Raw genomic sequence first — 26,196 nt, forward strand, 5'->3', positions numbered from 1 at the left:
GTGCCACCCCAGAACTTCGGTTCTGCGTGGACTACCGAGGTCTCAATTCAGTCACGAAGACTGACGCGCACCCCATCCCTAGAGTTGATGAGCTCATAGATCGGCTAGGGGCTGCCCGGTACCTCAGCACGTTTGATTTGATGTCTGGGTATTGGCAGATCGCCTTGACTGATACTGCAAAAGACAGGTCAGTATTCTCCACACCAGATGGGCACAACCAGTTCCGGGTGATGCCCTTTGGGATGAAGAATGTCCCTGCCACCTTTCAGCAGTTGGTCAACAGGGTGTTGGTTGGGCTGGAAGATTTCAGTGCCACTTACCTGAATGACATTGCAGTGTTTAGTTACTCATGGGAGGACCACCTGCGCCACATCTGGGAAGTGTTGATGGCACTGCGGAAGGCAGGCCTCACAATCAAGGCAAGTAAGTGCCAGATTGGGAAGGGTACTGTGGTATACTTGGGACACCAGGTGACGCCTCTACAGCCCAAGATTGAAACCATCCTGGCTTGGGAGCTCCCAAGGACCCAGACAGGTGAGAGCCTTTTTAGGACTCACAGGTTAGTACAGGAAGTTTGTCAAGGGGTATGGCAACATTGTTGCACCTTTGACTGAGCACCTTTGACTGAGCTGTCTTCTAAGAAGCAGCCAAAGATTGTGAACTGGACTGACACCTGTCAGAAAGCTTTTGATGCCCTGAAGACTGCCATGTGCACAGCACCTGTACTTCAGGCGCTCAACTTTTCAAATAATTCTTTGTCCAGACAGACGCTTCTGAGCATGGTGTGTGGGCCGTTCTGTCACAGATCAATAAGGAGGGCCTAGACCAACCTGTAGCCTTCATTAGTAGGAGGTTACTTCCACGGGAACAGAGGTGGTGTGCAATTGAGCGTGAGGCATTTGCTGTGGTCTGGGCACTGAAGAAGCTGAGACCATACCTGTTTGGGACTCAATTCTGGGTTCAGACAGACCACAGGCCCCTCAGATGGTTTATGCAGATGAGGGGAGAGAATCCAAAGTTGTTGAGGTGGTCCATTTCCCTACAGGGTATGGACTTTACAGTGGAACGCTGCCCTGGTACAGAACATGCCAATGCTGATGGTCTATGCAGATTTTTCCACCTTAGTGCTGAGAACTCCCAATTGGGTAGGTAGTTCTCCCCACATTTCAGCTGGAGGGGACGCGTGTTGGACCTGGCACCATTGGCATGGATCTCCCTTCCATTTTTCGCATTTGTCTCCTCTGTGTTTGCTGGTGTTAGATGCTCTGGGCGCTGTGCCACTGCCATTCCGTGCCACAGCGTGAATGCTCCCTATTGTAAATTGACTGTATTACATTATATAATCCTAATTGACCCAAGGAACATGATAGGAAAGCCGAATTTAGTATGCCTGAGCTCATCATATTAAAGTGCATCTGGTAGTCAAGCTTATTTTTATATTCTGTGGCTGAAAATACCACTTTTAGAAAGTGGATATTTTCTTGCCTAAGCCTACCAGTGTGCTCTGCTGTTATGTGAATTGGCTGTCTGGTTTTGGAGGGACAGGGCAGACTGAGCCCGACCTGGATTGAATGGAGAGATCTGCAGTTGGAGTATGGGGAGGGGTGACCCTTTGATCTGAGCAGGTCTGTGCCTGGAAAGGTGAATGATTGGTCCCACTCCCACTGTGTTCCTGAAAGGCAGGATGCAGCCTCGTAAACAAAGTGCACCAGGACGACACCAAACTGGTTCTGGCTGGGTTCAGTGATTTGTGACTTTTTGAGAACAAAGACTTTTGGGGTATAATGATCTGTGTTAAAACCCCTACACGGTGTGTTACTTCTGGATGTCAAGACGAACCTATGCCCTTGTAACAAGAGGGAAAGGACTTTGAAATTTTCATCCATCTTCCTGAAGCAACTACCCAAGTGCCTGATTTGAGCTTGCCTCCTGCTGAATTCTCAGGGACATTACACTTCACCCATCAGCCGCTCGGATACCTATTTGAGGGGGATTCTACTTGCAGGTGAGCCTCTGTTGAGAATACCAGAGCCTCTGGTTCTACTGCGGGGAACGCGGACTGAAAGTCATCGTTATCGCTAATGTGGGCCGCCGCAGCTGAGGAGTTGTTGCCGCTGAGATCCCGCATTTGCCTGTGTACCAAAGTCATCGTTATCGCTATTGTGGGCTGCTGCAGCTGAGGAGCTGTGCCGCTGAGAGCCTGCATTTGCCGTACTACGAGAATCATCGCTATCGCTATTGTGGGCCGCTGCAGCTGAGAAGCTGTGCCGCTGAGTGCCTGCATTTGCCGTCCTACGAGAATCATAGCTATCGCTATTGAGGGCCGCTGCAGCTGAGGAGCTGTGCCACTGAGTGCCCACATTTGCCGTCCTACGAAAATCATCGCTAGCGCTATTGAGGGCCGCAGCAGCTGAGGAGCTGTGCCACTGAGTGCCCGCATTTGCCGTCCTACGAGAATCATCGCTATCGCTATTGTGGGCCGCTGCAGCTGAGGAGATGTGCCGCTGAGTGCCCGCGCCAGTCACCACTTCGAGGATCTTGTTATCACCTGTGTGTGCCGCTGGGTGCCCTCCTTTATGCCCCGTCCCAGGATTATCGTGAGCGCACGACGCGTACCGCTACAGCTGGGAGCTGTGGCGACTGCGAGTCTGCCTGTCATCACTGCGGCTTCCTGGTGAGGCTGCTTGCCGTGCCCCTTTAAATCTCAGGTACATTGTGCATCACCGGGTCGTGTGGACCCCGGCCTCGAACTAAGTTCATCCCACACCCCTTTTTTTGAGTACCTTTATTGCTTTTGAAGTCAATCTGTAATTACATGCATTGTGGTTCCTTGAGCGCGTTTAGCCTTGTGTTCAGTCTATGTAAAGATAACTATTTTTCTATAACTACTTGAGGTGTCCGTTTTTAGCGTCTTTCCTGTGTTATTGTGTATGGTCATAAATGCTTCACACACTGCCTCTGAGATAGGCCTGTCTGCTCGTGCTACATTACCACAGGGTTGAGTAGTGGTTATCAAAGGGTGCAGCCCCCTTACTTTGACTTAGGAAGAAGGATCCCTATTTGGATCCCGGCGCCGGCCACTGCCAACTAGAGATCCCCATTTCTAACAGTATCCTAATGGCATATTGCCGCATTAAAAGGTTTAGTTCATTCTGTAAGATCTCTGGATAAACATATATTGTCTGGAAAAGGCTTGTTTATTTCTGGTTTTTAATATTAAAAAGATCCAGAAATAAGGACGACATTCCAAGGGCCTCCATTCCACTTTATAAATAATGTAACCAAGGATCTGCAGGCTCCTAGTACAATTGGGTCAGTCTATAACAATATCACAATTAGGAGTAATGTAATGTAATGTAAACTGAATTTGTAAAGCGCACTGTCACCCAAAGGGTATCCTGGCGCTGAGAGAGTACTTTGTTGTTATATGGCGTAGTTAATCATCCATCCTAAGATGAAACATACACCACATTAAGGGCGGGAAAGAAACAACTATGAGCGTTCGCTTCAGTCGTCAACAACCCTGTGCTTTAATTCCAGCTCTCTTCCGTTTTTTCTATGCAACCCGGGATTGGACGTTACGCCCACTTTTGCCCGCAATATGGTTGCCGTAACTGGAAACCGAAGCCTTGGCAGTTTTCTACAACGTGAAACACAGTGGGGAGTTTTCAGCCAGCAGTGTCCTGCAGTATTGATACACCTGAACAGTGAGGACCGCATATGCGCTAAAAATATATATTGAAGCAGATCGAATACATGTAAAAATGGAAGAGAGCTGGAATTAAACAGCAGGGTTGTTGACTACTGAAGCGAACGCTCGTAGTTAGAGGATAAACACCTACACTATTTGATGAAGCTGACAGAGGAAGCTTTGTTTATGTGCTGCACTTTGGATTGAATACAGTCTAGAAGGACAACTGCAGCCATATTTAAGGATCTTATGCAGTATTTGGCCCTAGGAGTGAAATCTTGGAGATATTATGAATTTTTAATGTTGTAAGAAAAAAAGAGACAATCAACTACCCTGTTCTTGATAAAGATGGTGCATATCAGGCAGCACACCGAAACGCGTCGACGCTACTGTTGTGATTACATTCGAGGGACTATGGTGTTGGGAATGCTTATACTAGCCTGACGGTGTCGATAGATCCTAAAGAATTAACAATTTAGGATGTTATCGTAATGAATCACCTAACAATGTCTCTTTTGTGATTGTTTTAATATTTTTATAATTGTTTTGGGATTGTCAATGTGATTTATTCCCATCATCGTGTTTTTAATATTTTTTTATATCGATTACGTAAATAAATTTGAATATTTTCTTATAATTGGGAGCTTCAACCTTGATGTGTTTGTACTCATAACTGTAGTGGGGTTTCTATTTTGGCATTGGTATGGATGTAAGGTTGAGTGGAAAGGAATAATGGTGGTTGCGATTGACATTGATCCAAGGGAATTTTCACTTTACACTGTCAGTGTTGGCACCCTGTCCCTTGGATAGTTGGGCCACTCCCTCTGTTATTTTAAGAAAGGTTGAATACTCACTGCCTGGGTCCTGTCTGATAGGTAGGACTGAAACCAGTGTAATGCTTGACCTTTGACACCGATATCTCTAAGTCTTTTTAGCAGAATGTCATGGTACACCATATCAAATGCTGCTGACATGTCTAGCAGCACTAATACGACCAGTTGCCTGTTGTCCGCTCGCATTCTCAAATCATCAAACACAGTCACTAGGGCTGTTTCAGTTCCGTGCTCAGGACGGAATTCGAATTGCAGTTCATCCAGTAGATGATCATCCTCCAGATATTTGAACAAGGATTTACTGACTATTCGTTCAAGGATTTTTACCGGGTAGGGTAACAAAAAGATGGGTCTATAGCTAGACGGACAGAGAGGATCAAATGTTGGTTTTTTGAGTAATGGGGTCACTATTGCTTGTTTCAAGCATTCTGGGACCTCACCATTAATCAGTGACTGGCAGCAGATTTGGCCTAACAAGGGGAAGTGTTCCAACTTGAATTCCTTCCAAATCCTCTGTGGGAGGGGGTCCAGTGGTGACCCAGAAGAGACAGTCAGAGCTATATTAGTAAACACTTCTTCCGTGGGAGTTTGAAACCACTCCAGAGTAGGGTGACGGTCACTGTCTATGCTCTCGTTTTGTATCTCTAGCGCCATTGTTGCTAGTAGATCATTCTCCTCCTTCCTAGGTGGATTGTTTTCATCGTCCATCCCATATGTTTTTTTTGGTTAAGATTAAGAGTAGCATTGGGAATATTTCAAATGAATACCCATACCAGAAGAGGGGTAAGCCTCACAACATCTTTTATGTAATTCAGTCCCAGGTCGTCTGGGCAGAAAAAAATGTGGACTATTCAAATCTAGAGAGAGGAGACAGTGACAAAATTAGGTCCCCTCCGCCTGCAGAAGTGCTTGTTTCAGAGAAGTGGAAGTACTCTCCAATTAAAAGTATTGAACTTCAGCTAAGAAGTGCAGGTAATCTCCTTCTCAAACTACAAAAGTGCAGGTAGTCATTACCGGACACAACCGTCCCATATAAAGCACTGGTCTGCAAGCTAGTAGCTTTAGCATAGCCCCAAATGCCCGCATAATATGTTGAAATTGGTGTACATTGAGATTCGTAAAATTCATATTGAGGAGCTATTGGCGTAGAACCTAGATTAGAAGTTAAATTAATCAAATGTCAAAATATCTGACTCCATACGTAAAGAAGGGGACCAGGTATTACCTCCATCAACAACTAGGCCAAGTTTTATTTTTGACAGAGAGGGTACACATTTTGGAGCTTTGAGCTCCACGGTAAATGATTTGCTCTCAAGGTCAAGGTCTTCCATAAAGGAGACTTTGTAAATCGTCACCCATGCACAGTCGCGCCCCATGCAGGTAAGTGCTGTGGAGCGGGGGGAGGTGGGCGGGCAGGTTGTAAGTGACAAAGGATGGAATAGGGAAAATAAAATAACTAAAACCACTTACCTTGCGCTCGCTGCATCACCGATGCGGCGAGCGCAAGGTAAGTGGTTTTACTTGTTTATTTATTTTCCCTATTACGTCGTTTGTCACTTCCACATCCCCACTTCCAAGCCCCCCCACCTCACCGCACTGTTTTCTTAGAATAGGGCTCTGTGAGTATGGCTCAGTGAAATAAACACCTGGAGCTGGCATGCAGTAAGTGAGATGTTACGAGTCGAATCCTGGGAAGGGAAGTTCAACTTCTGAGGGGGATAAAAGAAGCAGCATTAAATTGCATAATAGTGACACCTGATATTTTTGGTACACTACAAAGTGCAATAGGAAAAGCAAGGAGTAATATTAAAGCTAGCACCTTTACAACACATATATAAACATTGCATTTAGTGGCAGAGAAACTATTTATTATATAATATCTTCTTAATAGAAACCCATCATTAGGGCACAATACTTTCTATTAGCACTCACACATTAACATCACTTGATCACAGTAATAAAGCAAAAAAGAAATGCATAACTTTGTCATCATGTTCTCCTAAATGTTTTCCACGTCTAACTGCATTTGACAGTAATTGAGACATTTCATTATAAGCCTCTTCTTGGCACACCAGACTCCAAACAGGAATGGAGGAGAAAGCTTGACCTTGGTCTTGCTCCAGAAACAGAAATGATTCTTGGAGTGAAAATTCAATATGATGCTTATAATAAACCCAAACCGGTTTAAATACAGATTAATAGGCTTGTCCTTATTAACTTCGGGCTTTTAATTATTAGAGAATTAAATAACTGCAAAAGGAATGAAGGGTGAGAGAGTCTGCCTCTACCTCATGTGGATTTTGCACATAGCCAGAACTTTCATAATGCAAGGTAAGGTGAGAGCTATAGGTTGCCACCAATGGGCCTGAAAAGTTGTTTTTTGAGTAAGAAACAAGGGGCAGAACAGCGGCAAAATGCTATTACCCACGAAAGCCAAATATCCTTGTGAGGTTTTTGATTTTGATGTAAATGTGGCATCTGGATTATTATTTACAGGCATAGTCATTAGTTCTAAATTGCAGGGAATTTCATTTTCTTTAAACCTAGAGGGGCTTATTTACAAGTCTTTTGCGCCACCTGGTACGTCACATTGTGTGATGCGCCAGGGGTGCAACCTGCTTCCCGATATTTACAAGGACACATAAAGCCACCCTGCGTGGCTGTACATGTTATTGTAAATATCGTCCCTTCTCATGCAACACTTTGCGTGTAAGGGGCGTGACATGGGTGTTGCTGTGAGAAATCGTAAACCTAGACATGCATCTGAATGCTGCCCCACCCCAGGAGTTATGTTATGTTATAGAAGTTTTATATCGCGCACAACTACTCGAGAGTATCCTGGCGTAGCGAGGCATAGCAAGGATGCATTTTTACATTTATCCTTGTTTTATTTATTTATTTTGAGAGTTTTATACAGCGCGAACAAGATCTTTGCAGATATCAGTGTTTTCTCTTTCAATGTGTGCTGCATTCTACAGCGTGCATGGAAAGAGGAAATCACCTTGATTGTTTTTGTGCAGGAAGGTGTCCCTTCCTGCACACAAACAATCTCCACACGAAGAAGGCATCCTTGCACCAGGGGGCAAGAGTGCCTGCACTGGTGCATGGCAGCCGATTGTGCGTCAGCGCAGGAGGAAGCACAGGAATGTGACCTATTGTAAATATGTTGCATCCCTGTGCTTTGAAAGTTACTCAGTGCGGCGCAGCCAAATGGCTTGCGGCTCGCACTGAGTCACTTTCATTGTAAATATGGCCCACAGTGTCCAATGTATATCAAGAACTTTAAGAATTCCACATTTGATAAATTTGTGTACATAGGTGCCAAGGTTTCAGATTGCTATGTGTGACATTTTCATAATTTCATTGTAAATATGAGTGAGATTTCAACGACCATGAGTGACACTTTTTTGCAAGCAAAATCAAGCAATCAAGACAAGGGGAACATATCAGATACTACACCCATTTGAACAACAAGAAACCCCAGGAAGATCTTAAAACTGCTGCAAAGCACCAGGAATGAAAGGGCACTAACCTGGTGCCCATGAATAGTAAATGTAGACATTCACATAGCCAGCAGTTATTTTGAAAATCTGGCACGGATCTGGCTGGCCCGACCCTGCCTTGGAGTTGGATAAACTTGGCTTCGTCAATTCCACGTTTGGTCACCTTCTTGGTGCTCCTTCCTTACCTGAAGGCTTGAAGGCGATTTTATTCTTTTTGCCCTTGATCACTTGCTTCAGGAAGGGCTCCCTCAGCAGGTCAGCAACAGTAGCGCGTTTCACAGTGTCTGGCTCAAAACAGAGCAAAATAAAGGCCCTGGCTTCTCCCGACAGCGACTCTGGAATTTCAGGATGGATTTTAAACATCCCCACCTGTGAAAAAAGAAACAGAGATGCTTCTTGGTCTGGTACGCATTCCATACAGCGCAAATGTGCATGCTCCACCAGGTGACTGCATGGCAGGGAATGCAAATTAGCAACACTATAGTATAGCACAAAATACCGTAGCATATCATTTAACACAATTTAGGATGAAAAAACATGCACCAGCGCATGGCAGGTCTTTTTTGTACTCAAATTTCAAAGTATAAAATCCATTTTTTTCCTATAAAAAAGCAGATTCTAAGTTGGACTTATATGTGTCACTTGGTAAAGGGGAATCTGAAGTCCATGCACTGTTATGCCTCTTACTGTTCCCTTACCCTGTGCCCATTTACGAGTTACGGCATATATTTCGTTGTGTGCACTGCATCACCAAATGCGATGCAGTACGCGCAACGAAATTCGTTTTATTTATTTATATGTTTACTTACCTGTTAAAGTCCGTAATCCATACATTACAACCCCAACCCTGCCCCTCCCTCTCCCTACGTCACCGCCCTGCAGTTACACCTACCACCGGCCGTGGCTGTAAGTAGTAACTGTGTGTGTAAGGGGCAGTGCGCAGCAAGGCGCGCAGTAGAGGGTGGGGAGGACAGGAGAGGGAAGGGGGGGTCAATATAAGCTCTCATGCGCTTTGAAGAGGTCGGACAGTGCCGGAGACCTATCCATTATGATTTTACCGGCCAGATGCTCAATGCGTCATTTCTCTCCTCAGCTTGTAATCAGTGACCTTAGAAGCCAGCAGCATAGCCAGCCAAGTGGGCACAAAGTGTCTCATTAGAAGCTGCTTGTAAAGATACAACAGCAACTTCAAGATCTGGTACTTTCGTTACCATTAGCCCAATACTGGGCAATTATGAATTTTGGATCTGGAGTGGGGAATAATTTCAGGACCCAGATTTAATTAGCTATTTACTGTATTTTTTTATTCTGTACTATTTTCTTATTCCATCTGTTTTTGTAAGTGGGATATGGAAAAGGAAAAGAACGTAGTATTACCGGGTGTGAGAATAACATATTATCAAAATACTGGACAATTACGAGTTTTGAGTCTGAAATAGGGAGTAAACATTCAGCACCCCAGAATTAACGGGCTATTTACTGCACGTTTTTTTTCCATTTATGGATTATTTTCCGATTTCACCTCGCTTTGCAAGTGGGATATGTTAAAAGAAAGTGGCATCAATGAGCATGGTAGAAACAGGAGTCGAATCTCCATTGTCTTCAATGGAGTGCTCCACATTCCATTGTTCTAATAGCTGGTAGAGTCCGCTATGGTGGGCTCTAAGGCTAAATTACAATTCACTAGATTGGAAACCTAATTTCTGTTTTCTGTTGATAAACGTGTCTGAAGTAGAATAAACCTGAACGTCAACTAATTACCTGTTTTAAACTTTTCAACTGTCATTTTTCATTCTATGGTGTTTGCCTATAGGTTAGGTAGATTTCTACAGGCGTACAATAATGAAAATTAAGCGCATTCCTTAGTCAGAACAGGCTAATGTAATATTCAGCGTTCCCAAAACATAAGCGCCCATTAGCCTCCCTGTAGCTAGTGCACAATGTCTAGCCCTGCGGCTCTTGTGTCTTTGGACTATTTTCTCTGACAGCATTTGTGGTCAATTCAACATGATTAACAACAGACTAAGACCACAACCAGGATTTTAATGATTTTTGAGTGATCAGCATCTTATATCAACTGCGGGATCAGGGTTATCGGTAAATAAGTCTTGTAAATGTTTTTCTTATTTCTGAAATTTGCTAGATATCTTTTGTCATGCTTCCTACCACACGAATGTCCTTGAAAGTCTCCAACATATTTTGAGCTTTAATTCTGGAGTCCGCTGATAATACATCTTTTTCCTCAAAAGAAAATAATGCATTTAGCAGACATTGGTTTAGTTTCAGGTATACCATCTTTCGCATGCACAGGGTATAACATCCAATAGAGTTCATATTCGTTTTTGCAGATGGAAGCAGTTCTCAATTTGTAAAAATAAATCAAATAAGAGCAGGGATTCAAACCTTTTCTTAGAAATCCCACTACCAAAGCTGGCGAATGCAAGGGTTGCCAAATACCAAGTCTGTTTCACCTTGACTCCACTTCATGTCTCTTTCTTCCATCAACCCACACTTCCTGTATGTTTACCCCATCTTGCAAATCCTTTTTCTCCATTTTCCTATCTTTTTCCCCATTTAAAATGTTCCCTTTTCTATCTTTATCTCTCACTCTATCTCTTGCCCTGGGTCAAAGTCTGGTGGTGAAGGTAATCACTGAACCAGAGAAAGGAGGAGCAGGGACCATGAACCGCAACCCCTTTCACAAATTAAGCACTGAGGCCCAGATTTACTAACACTTTTGCCAGGTTTGTGCCACAAAAGTGACTCATACCAGCACAAAGTGTTGGATTGGGATTTTTCTTTCCAGCACAATTTTGCTGTGCTTTGTGTCAAGGTGGCATACCAGGAGTGGTACATGGGATTTCTCATGTAACAACCCATGGATTTTGAAGCAATGAATTATTCACTAAAAAAGGTAGATAGGGTTTTGCATCAAAAATCTACACCTACTCGAAGAGGCAAGTTTTATGTTTGAGCAAAGTTTTCTTTTCTCCAAGCGTTTACCACTTTGTATGCGAGCTGTAATGTGCTGCTAGGTTTGCTTCATGAGCTACTTACTGTATGACTGCCTTCATGTTGGAATTCTAACTGCAGATTTGTACCTACCTTCGATCAAATTGGTTTCTACTGTACAGGAGTCTGCACGGTAGAAACAGCAAACTTTAGAACATGTTATTTGCATAGGTCCTAAACTGCTCGATCTATATAAACAATACCTTCATCCTTCCTTTCTCGAGGCTAATACCAGGACAATAAAGGAGGCTTGAAATAATTGCTTCAATATGCAATGCTCTGCGTTATTAGTTCACCAATGACATTTCTAGGTTCTGTTTATATTAGATTCCGACAAGTTACCAAATTTTAGCTGCTGTATTGGTTTGAACAGGTTTTAAACAAAATAATGTTTTACTGTATATTCAAACTTGTAGTACAAAAGGGGATGATGGACGGAGCGTTTGAGCAAATCAAACACTCACCCCCAGTCAACTGATCTGGGTTTAATCCCTCACCATTCTTTAGCCCACTCAGCCACCCCATTTCAGACATGGCTATATGCAAATCAGTCTGACCCTGTGCCTCATGGGAACAGTCCAGCCCGAACTGCCAAGCCATGTCTTCCATGGACCGCAAACAAGCATCCTGGGACCGGTTTCGGATTCATAATCCTCATCAGCCAGGCTATCTTGAATCCAGTGGCCAAGTGAGCAAGGGACTCACGTCTGAGCATACCCTGCCACACTTAGGGCGAACAAAGCGATACAAAAGGGGATGATGGACGGAGCGTTTGAGCAAATCAAACACTCACCCCAGTCAACTGATCTGGGTTTAATCCATCACCATTCTTTAGCCCACTCAGCCACCCCATTTCAGATATGGCTATATGCAAATCAGTCTGACCCTGTGCCTCATGGGAACAGTCCAGCCCGAACTGCCAAGCCATGTCTTCCATGGACCGGAAACAAGCATCCTGGGACCGGTTTCGGATTCATAATCCTCATCAGCCAGGCTATCTTGAATCCAGTGGCCAAGTGAGCAAGGGACTCACGTCTGAGCATACCCTGCCACACTTAGGGCGAACAAAGCGATACAAAAGGGGATGATGGACGGAGTGTTTGAGCAAATCAAACACTCACCCCCAGTCAACTGATCTGGGTTTAATCCATCACCATTCTTTAGCCCACTCAGCCACCCCATTTCAGACATGGCTATATGCAAATCAGTCTGACCCTGTGCCTCATGGGAACAGTCCAGCCCGAACTGCCAAGCCATGTCTTCCATGGACCGGAAACAAGCATCCTGGGACCGGTTTCGGATTCATAATCCTCATCAGCCAGGCTATCTTGAATCCAGTGGCCAAGTGAGCAAGGGACTCACGTCTGAGCATACCCTGCCACACTTAGGGCGAACAAAGCGATACAAAAGGGGATGATGGACGGAGCGTTTGAGCAAATCAAACACTCACCCCAGTCAACTGATCTGGGTTTAATCCATCACCATTCTTTAGCCCACTCAGCCACCCCATTTCAGATATGGCTATATGCAAATCAGTCTGACCCTGTGCCTCATGGGAACAGTCCAGCCCGAACTGCCAAGCCATGTCTTCCATGGACCGGAAACAAGCATCCTGGGACCGGTTTCGGATTCATAATCCTCATCAGCCAGGCTATCTTGAATCCAGTGGCCAAGTGAGCAAGGGACTCACGTCTGAGCATACCCTGCCACACTTAGGGCGAACAAAGCGATACAAAAGGGGATGATGGACGGAGTGTTTGAGCAAATCAAACACTCACCCCCAGTCAACTGATCTGGGTTTAATCCATCACCATTCTTTAGCCCACTCAGCCACCCCATTTCAGACATGGCTATATGCAAATCAGTCTGACCCTGTGCCTCATGGGAACAGTCCAGCCCGAACTGCCAAGCCATGTCTTCCATGGACCGGAAACAAGCATCCTGGGACCGGTTTCGGATTCATAATCCTCATCAGCCAGGCTATCTTGAATCCAGTGGCCAAGTGAGCAAGGGACTCACGTCTGAGCATACCCTGCCACACTTAGGGCAAACAAAGCGATACAAAAGGGGATGATGGACGGAGCGTTTGAGCAAATCAAACACTCAAATTTGTATGCATTTTATTACGGTTCTGTGCTTATTGTAATCAATTGACTAATACAATAAATAACGTATTTACTCACATTTACTCTATGACAATTGTATTCCTTCTTTCTAATGTTCTCAACTTTATGAGTATTTCAAACAACAACTCCCAGTGTATGCACCTTCCCAAACGTTTATTAGACTGGAATTAGAATAAATATTTGACCCACTATTGTATCTGTTTTTCTCATCGTCTGCTAGATTGAATTTAGAATTGCACGCTGGATCCAGGCGAGCAACGCCCATTGGGCTTAAAGGGTTTCAGCCCCTCCCCCCATCCTGTGTGTCAGCCCGGCTGAGACAACTTCTCGGGCACACACAAAGCCGCACCCTAGTACTTCACAGATCTTTAAAAGACCATTTACTTGCTAACACAGCTTTGTTGTGTTTGTACCCCTGCTTAGAGCCCCTCCATCACCACTATGCATATTGCTGTAAGAATCAGCCCCCCCAAACTTTTTAGTAACCCCCCCCCCCCGAAATTTGGCTCTAGTTGCGCCTCTGGTTGGATCCCATTACCCATAAAATGTATTTTTCCCATGCACTACGGAGGGAGGATACTATGGGCTTGTGCAACTATTTATCTGCTCCCAGCTCGGATGGGATGTTGTCTAATCTCATAACACTGCTGCACCCTTTGCTCCTGATTTGTGTGACCCCTGTGGACACCATGGGGGATGATGGCCTTGTACCATAGACAGAGCTGAGCCGCTCAGGTGTGCCTCCCTCCCTCGGGCCTTCCTAGATTTTGCTTCACCCCGATGCACTATTGCCGTGATGCTTTGCCCTGCTGGATGGTATGGGGTGGGGGGTGGGGGAGTAGGCTGTAGTGATTTGTAGATACAGGCTTCAGTCAATTTTCTTTTTGTTTTTGTTGCTTTTTTTCTTACAAAATAGAATATTTTATACCTATTGTAATCTGCTCCTGGCAACTCTGTAACTTCAATTACTTGGTTTCCACTTGGTACTTCTGGGATTGCGATCCCACTTCTGGGATGTACTTAACTAAAACTCGAATAAAATGACTTTTTTTAATGTATTTTTCCCAATGTTGGTAGAATTGTACTTAGAGTAATGTATTCTAATATTTAAAAAATGTTTTTGGTTCATTTTATTACTATTTTGCCTTTATTTTTTAAATTGTATTCATACATATTTGGACGTATTTATTTTAAACTTATATCTTTTTAAAGTTATTATTTTTGTTTTAAATTGCTTTGTAGTTTGAAAATATTTTCATGTGTTTTGGTACCTTAATTTTAAAATTATTTTTTAAAAGTTTAAAAATAATAGTTTATATTCTTGTACTTTACATTACAAAATTAAAGTAGTCCAACTTTGAGTACATGATGTGATTAATCACCATTTTATGCAGTGGTCCTGGTAATAGGGCTAATTCCTACAGGAGCATGCAGCCATAAGAAAGGCACTTATGGTTACGTTTAATTGAGAGGCTTTCGATCTTTTTGCAGGTGGAACTTATCTTGAACCCTAAAAGATAGTTTCTAAGGGGTGCCCCTATTAGAAGACAGGAAGACAGAGTTATAGAGGACATTTTCTCCCAACTGCTGACCTCACCCTTTATCTTACTTCAGCCATCAAAAGCTAACAAGGTGTTGGCGCATTTTGAAATACCAAATTATTTTCAAAGGCTTGATTTCAAAGTGGAACAGAATTCTACATGTATGAGACCATGTTGAAGAGGACTTAGCTGTGTGCAGTCAGACAGATGGAACAATTTGTAATTTCCCATCAGAGAATCCACAAGTGAGAGCAGGAGTACAATGGTGGAGCATAGAAACTAAAATGTACAGGGTCTGTTTATGTAGGGCCTTATGGGTGATGAGAAGTGTCTTCAGTTTGAACTGACCCACAACTGCCCAACAAAGTGCAGTCAGCACAAGAGAGATGAGACCAATCCTTTCACTCCGTGCCCATGAGTAGTAATGGTCTTACAACTTTTAGATAAAGGAAGCAGAATACCACCACTGAATTAACTCAGCAATCAGCCTCGGGTGCTGCACAGGAGCCTCTAAAGTAGGGTCAACAAAAACAAAAACTCTCCTTTATTAGGTCTCGCTGCGAAAAGCGCGCGAAAGCGCGCTCTCGCTGAGAGAACTATAGCTGTCGGCTCAGCCGACAACGAGGGGAGACAAGAGCTGGCCACACGCACGTGATGTCACCGGTGGCCGTGGTGTTCCTGTTTGACCGTGCACGTTGTGCACACATACGAGAATCCTCCATTGTGGGTGTTCAGGTCGGAAACGGATAGACACGCCCTTGTCTATCAAATTAAGGAATTTCCTGTTACAGCATATAAGTAACCCTATTCACGAACTAAAGTTCATCTCAGTAATCCACGGACCAAGCCCCATATATGTGCGACATCAGGTTTACATTAATTTGGTATTCTTGGAGAGACAACCATGTTTAGACAACGAGGGAATGAATAGAAAGAGAGTCCTCCTACCTATGGTACAGCCACTTACTAGAATATATACCAAGACTGTACAGTGTCCCCTTGGGTCTCACTGGGTTGCTGTTCATCTGGAAAAAGGTCCTGAGGAAGGTGGCCTAGAGCCGCCGAAACGCGCATCGACTACCAGAGTGCGGGTCTCATAATTTTGGTTGAGACCGTCCTAGTGACAGGGGGCTCCCTGTCCACTAGTACCCAGCTGCCTTTTTTACAATTGTAGTATATGTGAATGTGTATGTATGAGTGTGTCAGTTGCTTGTGTGGGTGAGAACCTTTTGGGACATATGAATTGTTTCTTCTTTTTTGTATATGAATAATTTCTTGTTTCAGATTTAAAAAAAACTTTTTTTGTGTAATGTCTTTGTAAATAGTGGTCTTTTTTTCTATTTATGTATTGTGTTAAAAATTCTTTTCTGCTATATGGATTTTGTGATTTAGTTTCCTCTTGTGTTTTCTAATAATGAATTATGTACTGTATTTGTGAGAGCAATGCTAATACTCAAAAGAATAATCTAATAAAATAAAAAAATAAATGATATATATTTTTTGAAAAAAACGAAAAAAATGTGGTTGGTGCATATTTGTCACTTTTATATGAGGAATACGATATATACATATTTGGAATAACTGTGGCCTAGGAGGGAACTTTTCTCTTATTGCTTATTTCTTATCACACGCACAGCATTGTCTATGGCAGAGTCGGATTCCGACGCGCGCCTTGGGATTGGGTCGCGCGCGTCGGAAACCGACTTTGCCATGCGCCGTAAGTTTCAGTTTCGTTAGCGCTCGCTGGATTCCTGTTCAGCGAATGTGTGTCATCGCCGGAGCTGGGAGGTGTGCGGGGGATTTCAGGAGGCACGCCCTTGGGCTGGGAGCTCTACAAACACCCAGAGCTTCACCGGAGACTGCTGGCTGCGCACCTGGGACTCGGCGGAGGCAAGGGTGAGTGAGTGCGGGGCCGGACCGCGGGGGAAGAGAGGTGGGACAGCGCGGGTGGAAGTGTCATGAATGACCAGAAGATTAATTTTCCCAAACAAACCAATTTAGCGACCAAAGGGCACGATACTTGGTAACTCAGGATGCATCGGAAAGAGAACGTAAAGGTGGAGAGGCAGGGTAGTACTCTAGAAGTGGTAGACAAGCTTAAGCAAGCGTGGAGGAAGTATTGGGGTAATTACCAAACGCACGGAGGGGGTCCCCGGCTATCAATCGGCGTTCAGAGGAAGGATTTTAAAGCATGCGCATTGCAATCATTGATACTCTTGCTTCTTCCTTTTCTTGCGTAGACGTTCCTGTTGAAATGTACAGTGGGAAACAGGGAGCAGGATTTAAAACTCCTCGCGTTACAGCTCTGCAGAGTACCGTTTACATTGGCACTTCATTTATGAAATGAATGGTCATTTGAACCTAACAATGATGTTTTTTTATTTCAAATTAATTAGCTAATGGGCCTTGCTGTGCACGAGGGCACACCTTATTACCACGCGTTGCAGAATACCCTGATTCAGCTACAATGTGCGTAGAATTTTGAAAGAAAATCACTTTAAACTGATGTGCATGATGGGACTAAGTTGCCTGCCAAGTGTAAAGAATTGTCCAGGTGCAGACCAGGATCGGGCAGAGGGGCAGGTTAGGGGGCACCTTGTGATTAAGATATTCATTTATATAAAGGCTATACTGGATTGGCCTCAAGAGTGCAGGTCACTGTCCCTTGTAGGTGTACCTTCGAGCCACGCCGTTTGGTGGCGCAAGGCGTCATCAGGCGGAACGGGGGGGCTCATTACACTTAGAAGACCCAGAAGGCGCTGCAGGCTGCCCTGTGGGCTAGGTGTGTGCCGGATAATTGTGCCAAACGCTGGCTGTTAGAACTGAACATCAACAACGGCGTGGCAAGTTTATTACCGTGAAGAGAAGAAGAACGGCCCACCAGCTGGCACAAAACAAGCAGCACTGGCAAAGCGGTGGAGGCTGTCCCCTGTCAGATATGACATTTGGCAGGAGAGAGTACGTGTCTTCACATATACTATTCTCAGGGGAAGAGAGGAACGGAAAAGAACCTGTGAATTACAATGGGTTTAAGGCTGCTGAAGAAAGACGGAATACTATAGGGAAATGCGTTAATTGACTCCATCGACGTGTAGTTTTAATAAATCAATATAAAAAAACGATCTTATGTTAACACACGTTTCTAAGAAGTAAAATGTGAGTGCAAGAGCATTTCGTCACCACTTATGAGGACTTATATTTGTCAATTGCAAACGTCACTATTTGAGCTTTCAACTCGGAGTTGCGTCCAAGGAAGTGGGAGGCGATGCCATTTGTGTATCAATAGCCCTTTTTATTATCCTGAATGTCATGTGGCCGTTCATTTCAAAAGAACGCTGCGTTATTTATCTTAGTGTGTTTCCCCCACAGCTCTTTTTTATCACATCAGTATTGCTGGTGCCATTAGTAGAAGTTGGGTCTTCAGTTTTTTAGGTCTCGACCTGTTTTCATGTTTTACCCACACTGCCCCAAACCAGTGTCCTTCACTGCCCCGTGCCTGCTCCTCTAAGTGCTCCGTGCTTGTGTCCCTCAATGTACAATGCCTGTCCCTCACCCTCCCACACCCTCACAGCCCCTCACCCTCACACCCTCACCCTCACACACCCTCTCACCCACCCTCACATCCCCTCACACACCCTCACCCATACAACCCTCTCACCCTAACACCCCCACACCCTCACACCCCCTCACCCTCACACACCCTCTCACCCACTCTCACACACCCTCGCCCTCACACCCCCTCACACACCCTCACCCTCCCTCACACCCTCACTCACCCTCACACACCCTCACCCTCACAACCCTCTTACCCTCACACACCCTCACTCACCCTCACACCCCCTCACCATCACACCCCCTCACCCTCACACACCCTCACACCCTCACACACCCTCACTCACCCTCACACCCTCACCCTCACACACCCTCACCCTCACACCCTCACGACCCTCTCACCCTCACCCACCCTCACCCTCACACCCCCTCACACACCCTCACCCTCACAACCCTCTCAACCTCACACCCCCTCACCCTCAAACCCCCTCACCCTTACACACCCTCTCACCCACCCTCACACCCTCACCCTCACACACCCTCACCCTCCTAACCCTCTCACCCTCACAACCCTCACCCTCCCTCACTCACCCTTACTCACCCTCACACCCCCTCACACCCTCACCCTCACATACCCTCTCACCCTCACCCACCCTCACACACCCTCACAACCCTCTCACCCTCACACCCCCTCACCCTCCCTCACACACCCTCACACACCCTCACCTTCACCCACCCTCAACCTCACAACCATCTCACCCTCACACACCCTCACCCTCACACACCCTCACTCACCCTCACCAGCATAACATAACAAAACATAGCATAGCATAACAAAACACAGCATAGCATAGCATAACAAAAAAAGCATAGAATAGCAAAACATAGCATAGCATAACAAAACAAAGCATAGGATAGCAAAACATAGCATAGCAAAACACAACAACACATAGCATAACAAAACATAGCAAAACATAGCATAGCTAAACAAAACAAAACAAAAAATAGCATAGCAAAACATATAATAGCATAGCAAAACATAGCATAGCATACCAAACACAAAAAGCATAGCATAGCATAAGAAATAGCAATGCAAAACAAAGCATAGCATGGCATAATAAACACAACAAAACATAGCATATCATAACAAAACATAGCATTGCATAACAAAGCATAGCATAGCATAGCAAAACATAGCATAGCATAACAAAACATAGCAAAGCATAACAAAACACAGCATAGCATAGCATAACAAATCAAAGAATAGGATAGCAAAACAAAACATAGCATAGCATACAGCATCACTCAGCACCACCACAGCATCACTCAGGGGCACCACAACGTCACTATGCAATGCCACAGCATCACTGAACGCCACAGCATCATTAGTTTGCCATCACAACATAACTCAGCGCCACCACATCATCAATCTGTGCAACCATTCAACAACAACTGGTTCAAATATGTTCTCTCAATGTTTCAAGCTTTATTACAAATGTAACAAAAAGATGTTAATATTTCACTTCTGTTCTTGGATATTCGTCCCAGTAAAATACACTGAACATAATCTTCACAAAAGTTATTTACAAAAGTTTAAGCTATTGCCATTATACATTACAATAACTTTTATTTAAGTATTCATTATTAAAAAAAATTAAAAGCCATTGTTATTTGTAATATCAATACATGTAAGTCACGTAAATACAACACATATTGCATTACAAAAGCTATAGGTGTCACATTTGCGAAAGTTACAACTATTGGCATTGTAAATTACAAAGCTATTAATTTCGCTATTTTCAAAAACAAAACATAAATAAAAAATGTGTCATTTACAATACCAATAGCTCAAACTTCCCTAATGGGAGACCTATTGCATTGCAAATGCTTGTTAGCAATGGTTTTCAGCAAAGTGTTTATGAACCGTCTCCCATCATTGTCAGCCAAGAGGCCACATTTGATGCTATTGGCAACCTTGATTGCTATCAATTCACATGAATATCTGAGTCTCATTACTATGCATAGACAAGAAGGTCTACAACGACTGAATCAAGGCTTCCTATCAGATGAAAAAAGAATCTACAAAATATAATTTTAAAAGCATTCTGCATGGCCTCCTTAGGATGTCCACTGTGAATGTGGATGGCAGGCAAAGAAGCCATTTCCAATATTCCACTCGCCGGGAAAGAACAGAGCCACTCTCATACCCGCAGCTAGAAGCTGCTGTACACATTTAAGAAATCCTATATTTATAATAGTGAAACCATCAGCCACTGTGCACAGACGGGCATTCAGAGCAATAAGGACTGTCTCTGCTACTCTTAAAAGAATTATGCCCGCTTGAAATGGTTCTTCCAAGTAATTTGATTCCATTAATTCTTGAACCTCCGCTGTAACTACTCATTCAGTGTTTGTACATGTAGCTAGCTATTTTTAATTGGTTTGCGATTACCTGGGCTGGCCTGTCTGGAATGTTTACTTCTCAAGGATCTAACAATAGCTTCATCAGGAACATACATGATGAAAGGGGGACTGATAAACAGAGTCTAAAAACCCATCTGATAGTTTGGGAGGGTAGGATTTAGGGAACACGAGGACTAAGTGCAAAAAAAGAGATTAATATGAGTACAAATTCCATCTGCCCAAGAATAGTGATCAGAACTTGCATTTTGAGAATAGAAAGTTAACAAGATTCAAGAGTAAGTGGTGTGTACACATACAAATGAAACCATTGTGCCAAAGTAGTAAACACTAGACTATCCATTTTCTGGGGGCACTGAGATACCATTCCAGAAAATATTAGGGCCTCTCATTTTGTTTTATGCTCGATCAGGGATGATAAAGTATAGTGTTTTTATTGTGTTTGCATTTGGTTATGCTTGGCTCCCTCGTGTCTCTTTCAGTGCTTCACCTATGATAATATTAATATGTAACAACGTGCCTTCAGAGGCAAACAAATGGACTAAATCTTGGTGTTTTAATATAATCAACTAGATTTGTTGCTCAATTACATTTCTGCAATTAGAGTATGTCAGGCGACCGGTATCCAAGAGAAGTTGTGGTTATGTATATACCTCTTACATTAAAATAAACTAATTACATCTAAGCCAACAGATAGGAAAAATGATGTAGAAAGATTATCTCAAACTTTAAAAGCCCATACAAACTTTACAATAATTTTGACAAAAACTGTAAGAAAAACAGAAAGTGTGGATTCAAACTGACAACATAATAGTTTCAGTGGTTTAAAGTTAAAATGGTGAATGCAAAAAGGAGACAGTCATTTAGACTGCTACAAGAATTTGGTGGGGTCTTCAACAGGTCAGGTCAATTTATGGAGAATATGAATCTACACATGTGGTTTCACAAAAGGTTAGAGGAAAAAAGATTAAAACGATGACTATGTGTGTGGAAAGGGTTTCAAAGATACCCCCCCTAGTTTTTTTACTATCGAGTATAAGCAGCAGGAAAGGGAAAATGTCTTATTCCTGAAGTAAAAAATGGTCAGAGGAGCACTCATGCAAACGGTGATTATTTATAACTTTTGGTTTATCTTTATTTCCTGAAGTCTGTCAAAATAGAATACTCCATGTGATAAGATCTCAAAAAGTAGGATTCACTTTGCCATGAAGTATCAAAGAGTACTAACACACCTGTGTACTGTCTGGGTATTCTGGATTTAACCCCAGCAGGGTCCGCAAATATGCAATCCTCTGGCATTGGACCTGAATGAGCTTGATGCAAGTGTGGTTCCGATGTGCTAAAGCCCAAGGCTGGAAGCCTTTGTCAATGACACAGATCATGATTTGCATGCTATGCAGGAATCACATTTAAATATTTGATGCCCCTAGCCCCATTGTTCAGGTTGGTAGTAGCCTCTGGTAACAAAAAGTCATGATCCTCCTCTGCTTTAACCCTCTGTCACTAATGATGTCCTGAGTTCAGGCCCACTCGCACCTAATCCATTTGGCATGTGTGAGAGGCAACAATAACACCTAAAGAAAGCACATATCTTTCCATGGAGATAGCCACACCACGTGTTCCCTATTTAGGGTCACCACGGAAACCTTTAGATGTGGCACAATAACTCCTTTCATTGATCACAGTACTTTATTATTGTGCAGCTACTCCACTTTCTTCTCCTGGTGGTACAGTTTTCCCTGAAAAGAAAGGATATGTTGAAAAGAAAAGTAAAGAGTCTCTGGTCTGAATATTCAATGCCTTCAACAATGTATATATGAGCACAGTGGCAGTAGGCACACTTCACTGTTTTACCCCTTTAATTAAAAACTAACCACCATTGTAGAAACTAGACCCATTGGGTGACAGGGGATCTGGTTTACTAGTCTAAATCCAATATAATAAACACTTGGAGCAGTGTATACATTGAGGCCTTGGGGTCTGTTTAACAATTCTAATTCCAGTCTAACAAAAGTTGGGGAAAGTCTTGACATTGGGAGGAAGGAGAGTGATCAGACTTGTTATGCTTATTCTGATATAATATTGGAGAAAGTTGTATGATAGAAAATGGACCTTAGAATCTGGCAAAACAAAAACATTGCAGAAAAAGGTCCATAGTATTCACTTTTCTCACTTGTAATGTAAAGTACATCAACTACAAAAAATATTGTGGGAAAGAATATTGATATTACATAGGTAAGCATATATAATTGTCTACCTTTAGAATTTGGTTTGATTTTGTGTCTGTTCAGTCTGGGTATAAACAGCTGAATGCTGGGGACACGATGTTCTTTCTGAAAGATGGAGAGCTCTGGTAAATTCAGTTATGATGACCCAGTACTTAGCTCTTGTGTCTTTTAGCTAGGTGTGTGCTATAGAAATGCCACATACATATATAGCCTTCTGATCAGGTATGAATATTTTTTGCTGATTAAATGTTGTCTTGCACCAACAGGCTGGAAGCTAATGTGGCCATATTTTTGTTGTGTTTTCTCTATAATTCTTCTTGACAGATTTCAGATGGGGCCTCCCAGACGGAGGGCTCCAGGCTGTAATGTGAACAAATCTAAGAAAAAGCTGTTAAGTAAAAAACCTAGATCCAGCAACTTTAGTACTCTCTTATGAAAAAAAACCCTTAGAATTCTAGGGCTTTGGACCTGTGAGAGAAACTTGTTATGGCTGCAAGACAAATGAGACCATGACTGTGATTTGTTCATACCCTGGGAGAAGGCTTTGCTTGAGAGAACAGGGTAGATACCATATGAAGAAAGACCAGGGTATGAAATGAATTTGCGGTACAATAGGCGTAGTTCAAAATTTGCCTTGTGGTCAGTTCCTCAAGCAGCTGAGCAATATGGAATTTGGAACTTCTTTCACAGTGTTTATGAAATGTGGGCATGGAAATTTTCCATGAAGTGAAACGTTGTGTAAAATCCCATCGTGCCTACATTTTTAAAGGGAAATTTAGACCGATGTGTCAACAGATACAATAATAAATCATTGTAAGCAATATATGTGCCGGGGACAGGGTATTAATATCAGCTGATTGAGTAGAAATTAGCCGATTTATAATTTTATGCTAAATAATTGTTAAAACGTGCCTATTTTGCACTTGTTACCACCCAATATATGCGCCTTTGTTAAAACCAAGTTTGAGGCTGAGAGATGAAATTTAACCAGGATATGTGTATTTCTGTAGGAGAGAATGATATGCCCTTACTGTTATAGACATTATCTGGTGCTCGAAATGAAAACAAGCAAGCCTTTCATACAGAACCTTTTGGAGGTGGCACACTCTCATGGAACACCATGGTAGACAATTTTTACTAAATGGTCACTTACTGAGATAGCGGAGGCACAACGTGAGGAAAATACATTATTCACACTTCTAAGCATGGCCCAATATTGAGAATAAACCAACAACTCGTTATATAAAGTGCCTACAGTTGGAAGATGGTTTGCACCTTGTTAGAGACAGATTGATAGGGGAGCCATAGGCTCCATACTGCGCTTCAGCCATATAATAATTGATGTCCAGATTTTTATCCAGACAAGACAAAAACCGATGGTGAAAAACCTGAATTATTCTCAGGCTAGGCTACATCATTGTGACATGGCAATCCACATACCCATTGACGTTTCCCATCTTGGTGCTTGCTCACCTTTCATACACCTGGCACAGCCCATGTGTGAGATGGGATCTGAATGAGTTAAAAGAAGTCTGGTAATTTGTTATGTATGTAAGTAATATATGAGAGGATTACAAAAACGACTTAATTGCGCTGATATGTATGTAGTCAACACATCCAATACCTTCAACATCAGAACCTAAGACCTACTAAATACGAACCATGGTACTGGAAGTATCATCTGGCGTACTTAAAAGGACTTAAGAGGTCTTACGAGGCACTTAAAGAATGGAAAGAGCTCATCTCAGCGCCCTGTCAAAACATCACCAAGCCGTCCTCTGAACTTCACTTAACTTACTAAGTAACAATTGGAAGTGCATTTATCTGGCCAACACAACTTAAAGAGCACTCTGTTGTTGAGCACTCTATTGACGCCTTTTGTCTGCCATCCAAAATCTTTATTAGATCTGTAACCGCATTCACAAGGATTGATAAAATTGATTTCCTCCCAACAGCATAGGAGTTGAACTACGTTACTGTGCTCATTGGTTTATTGGTCTTCCTGCTGTACTTGATAATATTGTCTCAGACGTAATACCTGTCATATAATTTTTCATTGGCTCTCAGATGTTAAATTTTATTGTTCTGTCCATTCAACATTCATACAGTATTAATTTTTTTTAATTTTGTAAAGGGAAATTCTAAAATATGTCAATGTAAAAAATATATATATATATATAATGTATATAATCTTACCTTAAACATGGCAGCTTGTGGTTCTCCTAGTTCATGAAATGGAGGTTTGCCTGTGGCCATTTCAATAATAGTACAGCCGAGAGACCAAATATCAGCTGGAGCACCATATCCTCGAGGCCCCTTGTCGATGATTTCAGGCGCCATATATTGCAAAGTTCCTGATAAAGCAAAACAGCTAATCCATTTATACTCACATTTTAATGGGCACAGATATTTAAGATAATCTCAATAAATATACCTTGCTCAAGAAGCAGAGAATCATAGCTAGGACATGATATGTTTAGGTATTTTTCTCAACAATACAAAATCCCTCATCCACCCAGTAGGTGGCATAGCTCATCATCCCCCACCCCCATACTCCTGGCACCGATCATAATGATCCTGGTGCAATCTTCCCCCCCATAAAGGAGCTTGCAATGTGTTCTTTTTTTGAGAGATTATATCACACTGGGTGTCTTATGATGAGAGTGTAGCTCTCTGATGAAGGGCATTAGTACAGGGGGGAATGAGTGTGAATAAAAATACCTATTGGTGAATGGTACAGAATTTGTATTGTGTCCCCAATGGTAGAAACAGAAATAGAGATTAATTTGATCCACAAGGCGCGGTCAACATGTTTCTGCCTATGTAGCCTGATTTATTGAAGTGAAAGGCATTATTCAGGACCATCCTACCCTCCCTGCTAACAACATGCTGGGAAAATAAGATGAAATAGTGAAAAGGAAAGAATTACAACTGGTGGTCTAGAAGTTTCAAAAGATGGATCCGCCTGGTTAGGGCAATCTCTTCTCTAGGGATTTATGACTCCATCTCACTGGTCAATTAAGGGATCCAGGTTGCTAGATTCTCTGGGTACTGGCCGGGATCACTTCCACTCAAGAGAATGTGGAAAATCATTTTTAAAAGCGACAGCTCCATAGGGAGAGGTCAGAGCCTCTGAGGAGCCTTTCCACTGGATTACAATTTATATCAGACCACTCTGCAGGGGGATCTGGGACTTCTGCAAAATCTTGCCCTGCATTTTTAATCAAACTAGTTGTCTTGTCTTCGAAGTTTTATATAGCGCAAACTTGACCCGAAATCAGGTCTCAGA

General features: G+C 42.9%; 1 protein-coding gene across 2 annotated transcripts in view; it reads right to left on the minus strand.

The window, feature by feature from the left end:
* Nucleotides 1-26,196, minus strand: part of MAP3K15 (mitogen-activated protein kinase kinase kinase 15) — a 1,227,172-nt gene that overhangs the window by 194,752 nt on the left and 1,006,224 nt on the right. For both annotated transcript variants that reach the window (XM_078657886.1, XM_078657885.1), the window contains exons 19-20: nucleotides 25,104-25,261; nucleotides 8,213-8,396 (exon numbers count right to left, since the gene is read on the minus strand). In XM_078657886.1, coding sequence (XP_078514012.1) covers nucleotides 8,213-8,396; nucleotides 25,104-25,261 — 342 coding nt within the window. The remainder of the gene's footprint in view (nucleotides 1-8,212; nucleotides 8,397-25,103; nucleotides 25,262-26,196) is intronic.

The sequence above is a fragment of the Lissotriton helveticus genome, chromosome 8, assembly GCF_964261635.1.
Source record: "Lissotriton helveticus chromosome 8, aLisHel1.1, whole genome shotgun sequence".
In the NCBI taxonomy this organism is placed as follows: domain Eukaryota; kingdom Metazoa; phylum Chordata; class Amphibia; order Caudata; family Salamandridae; genus Lissotriton; species Lissotriton helveticus.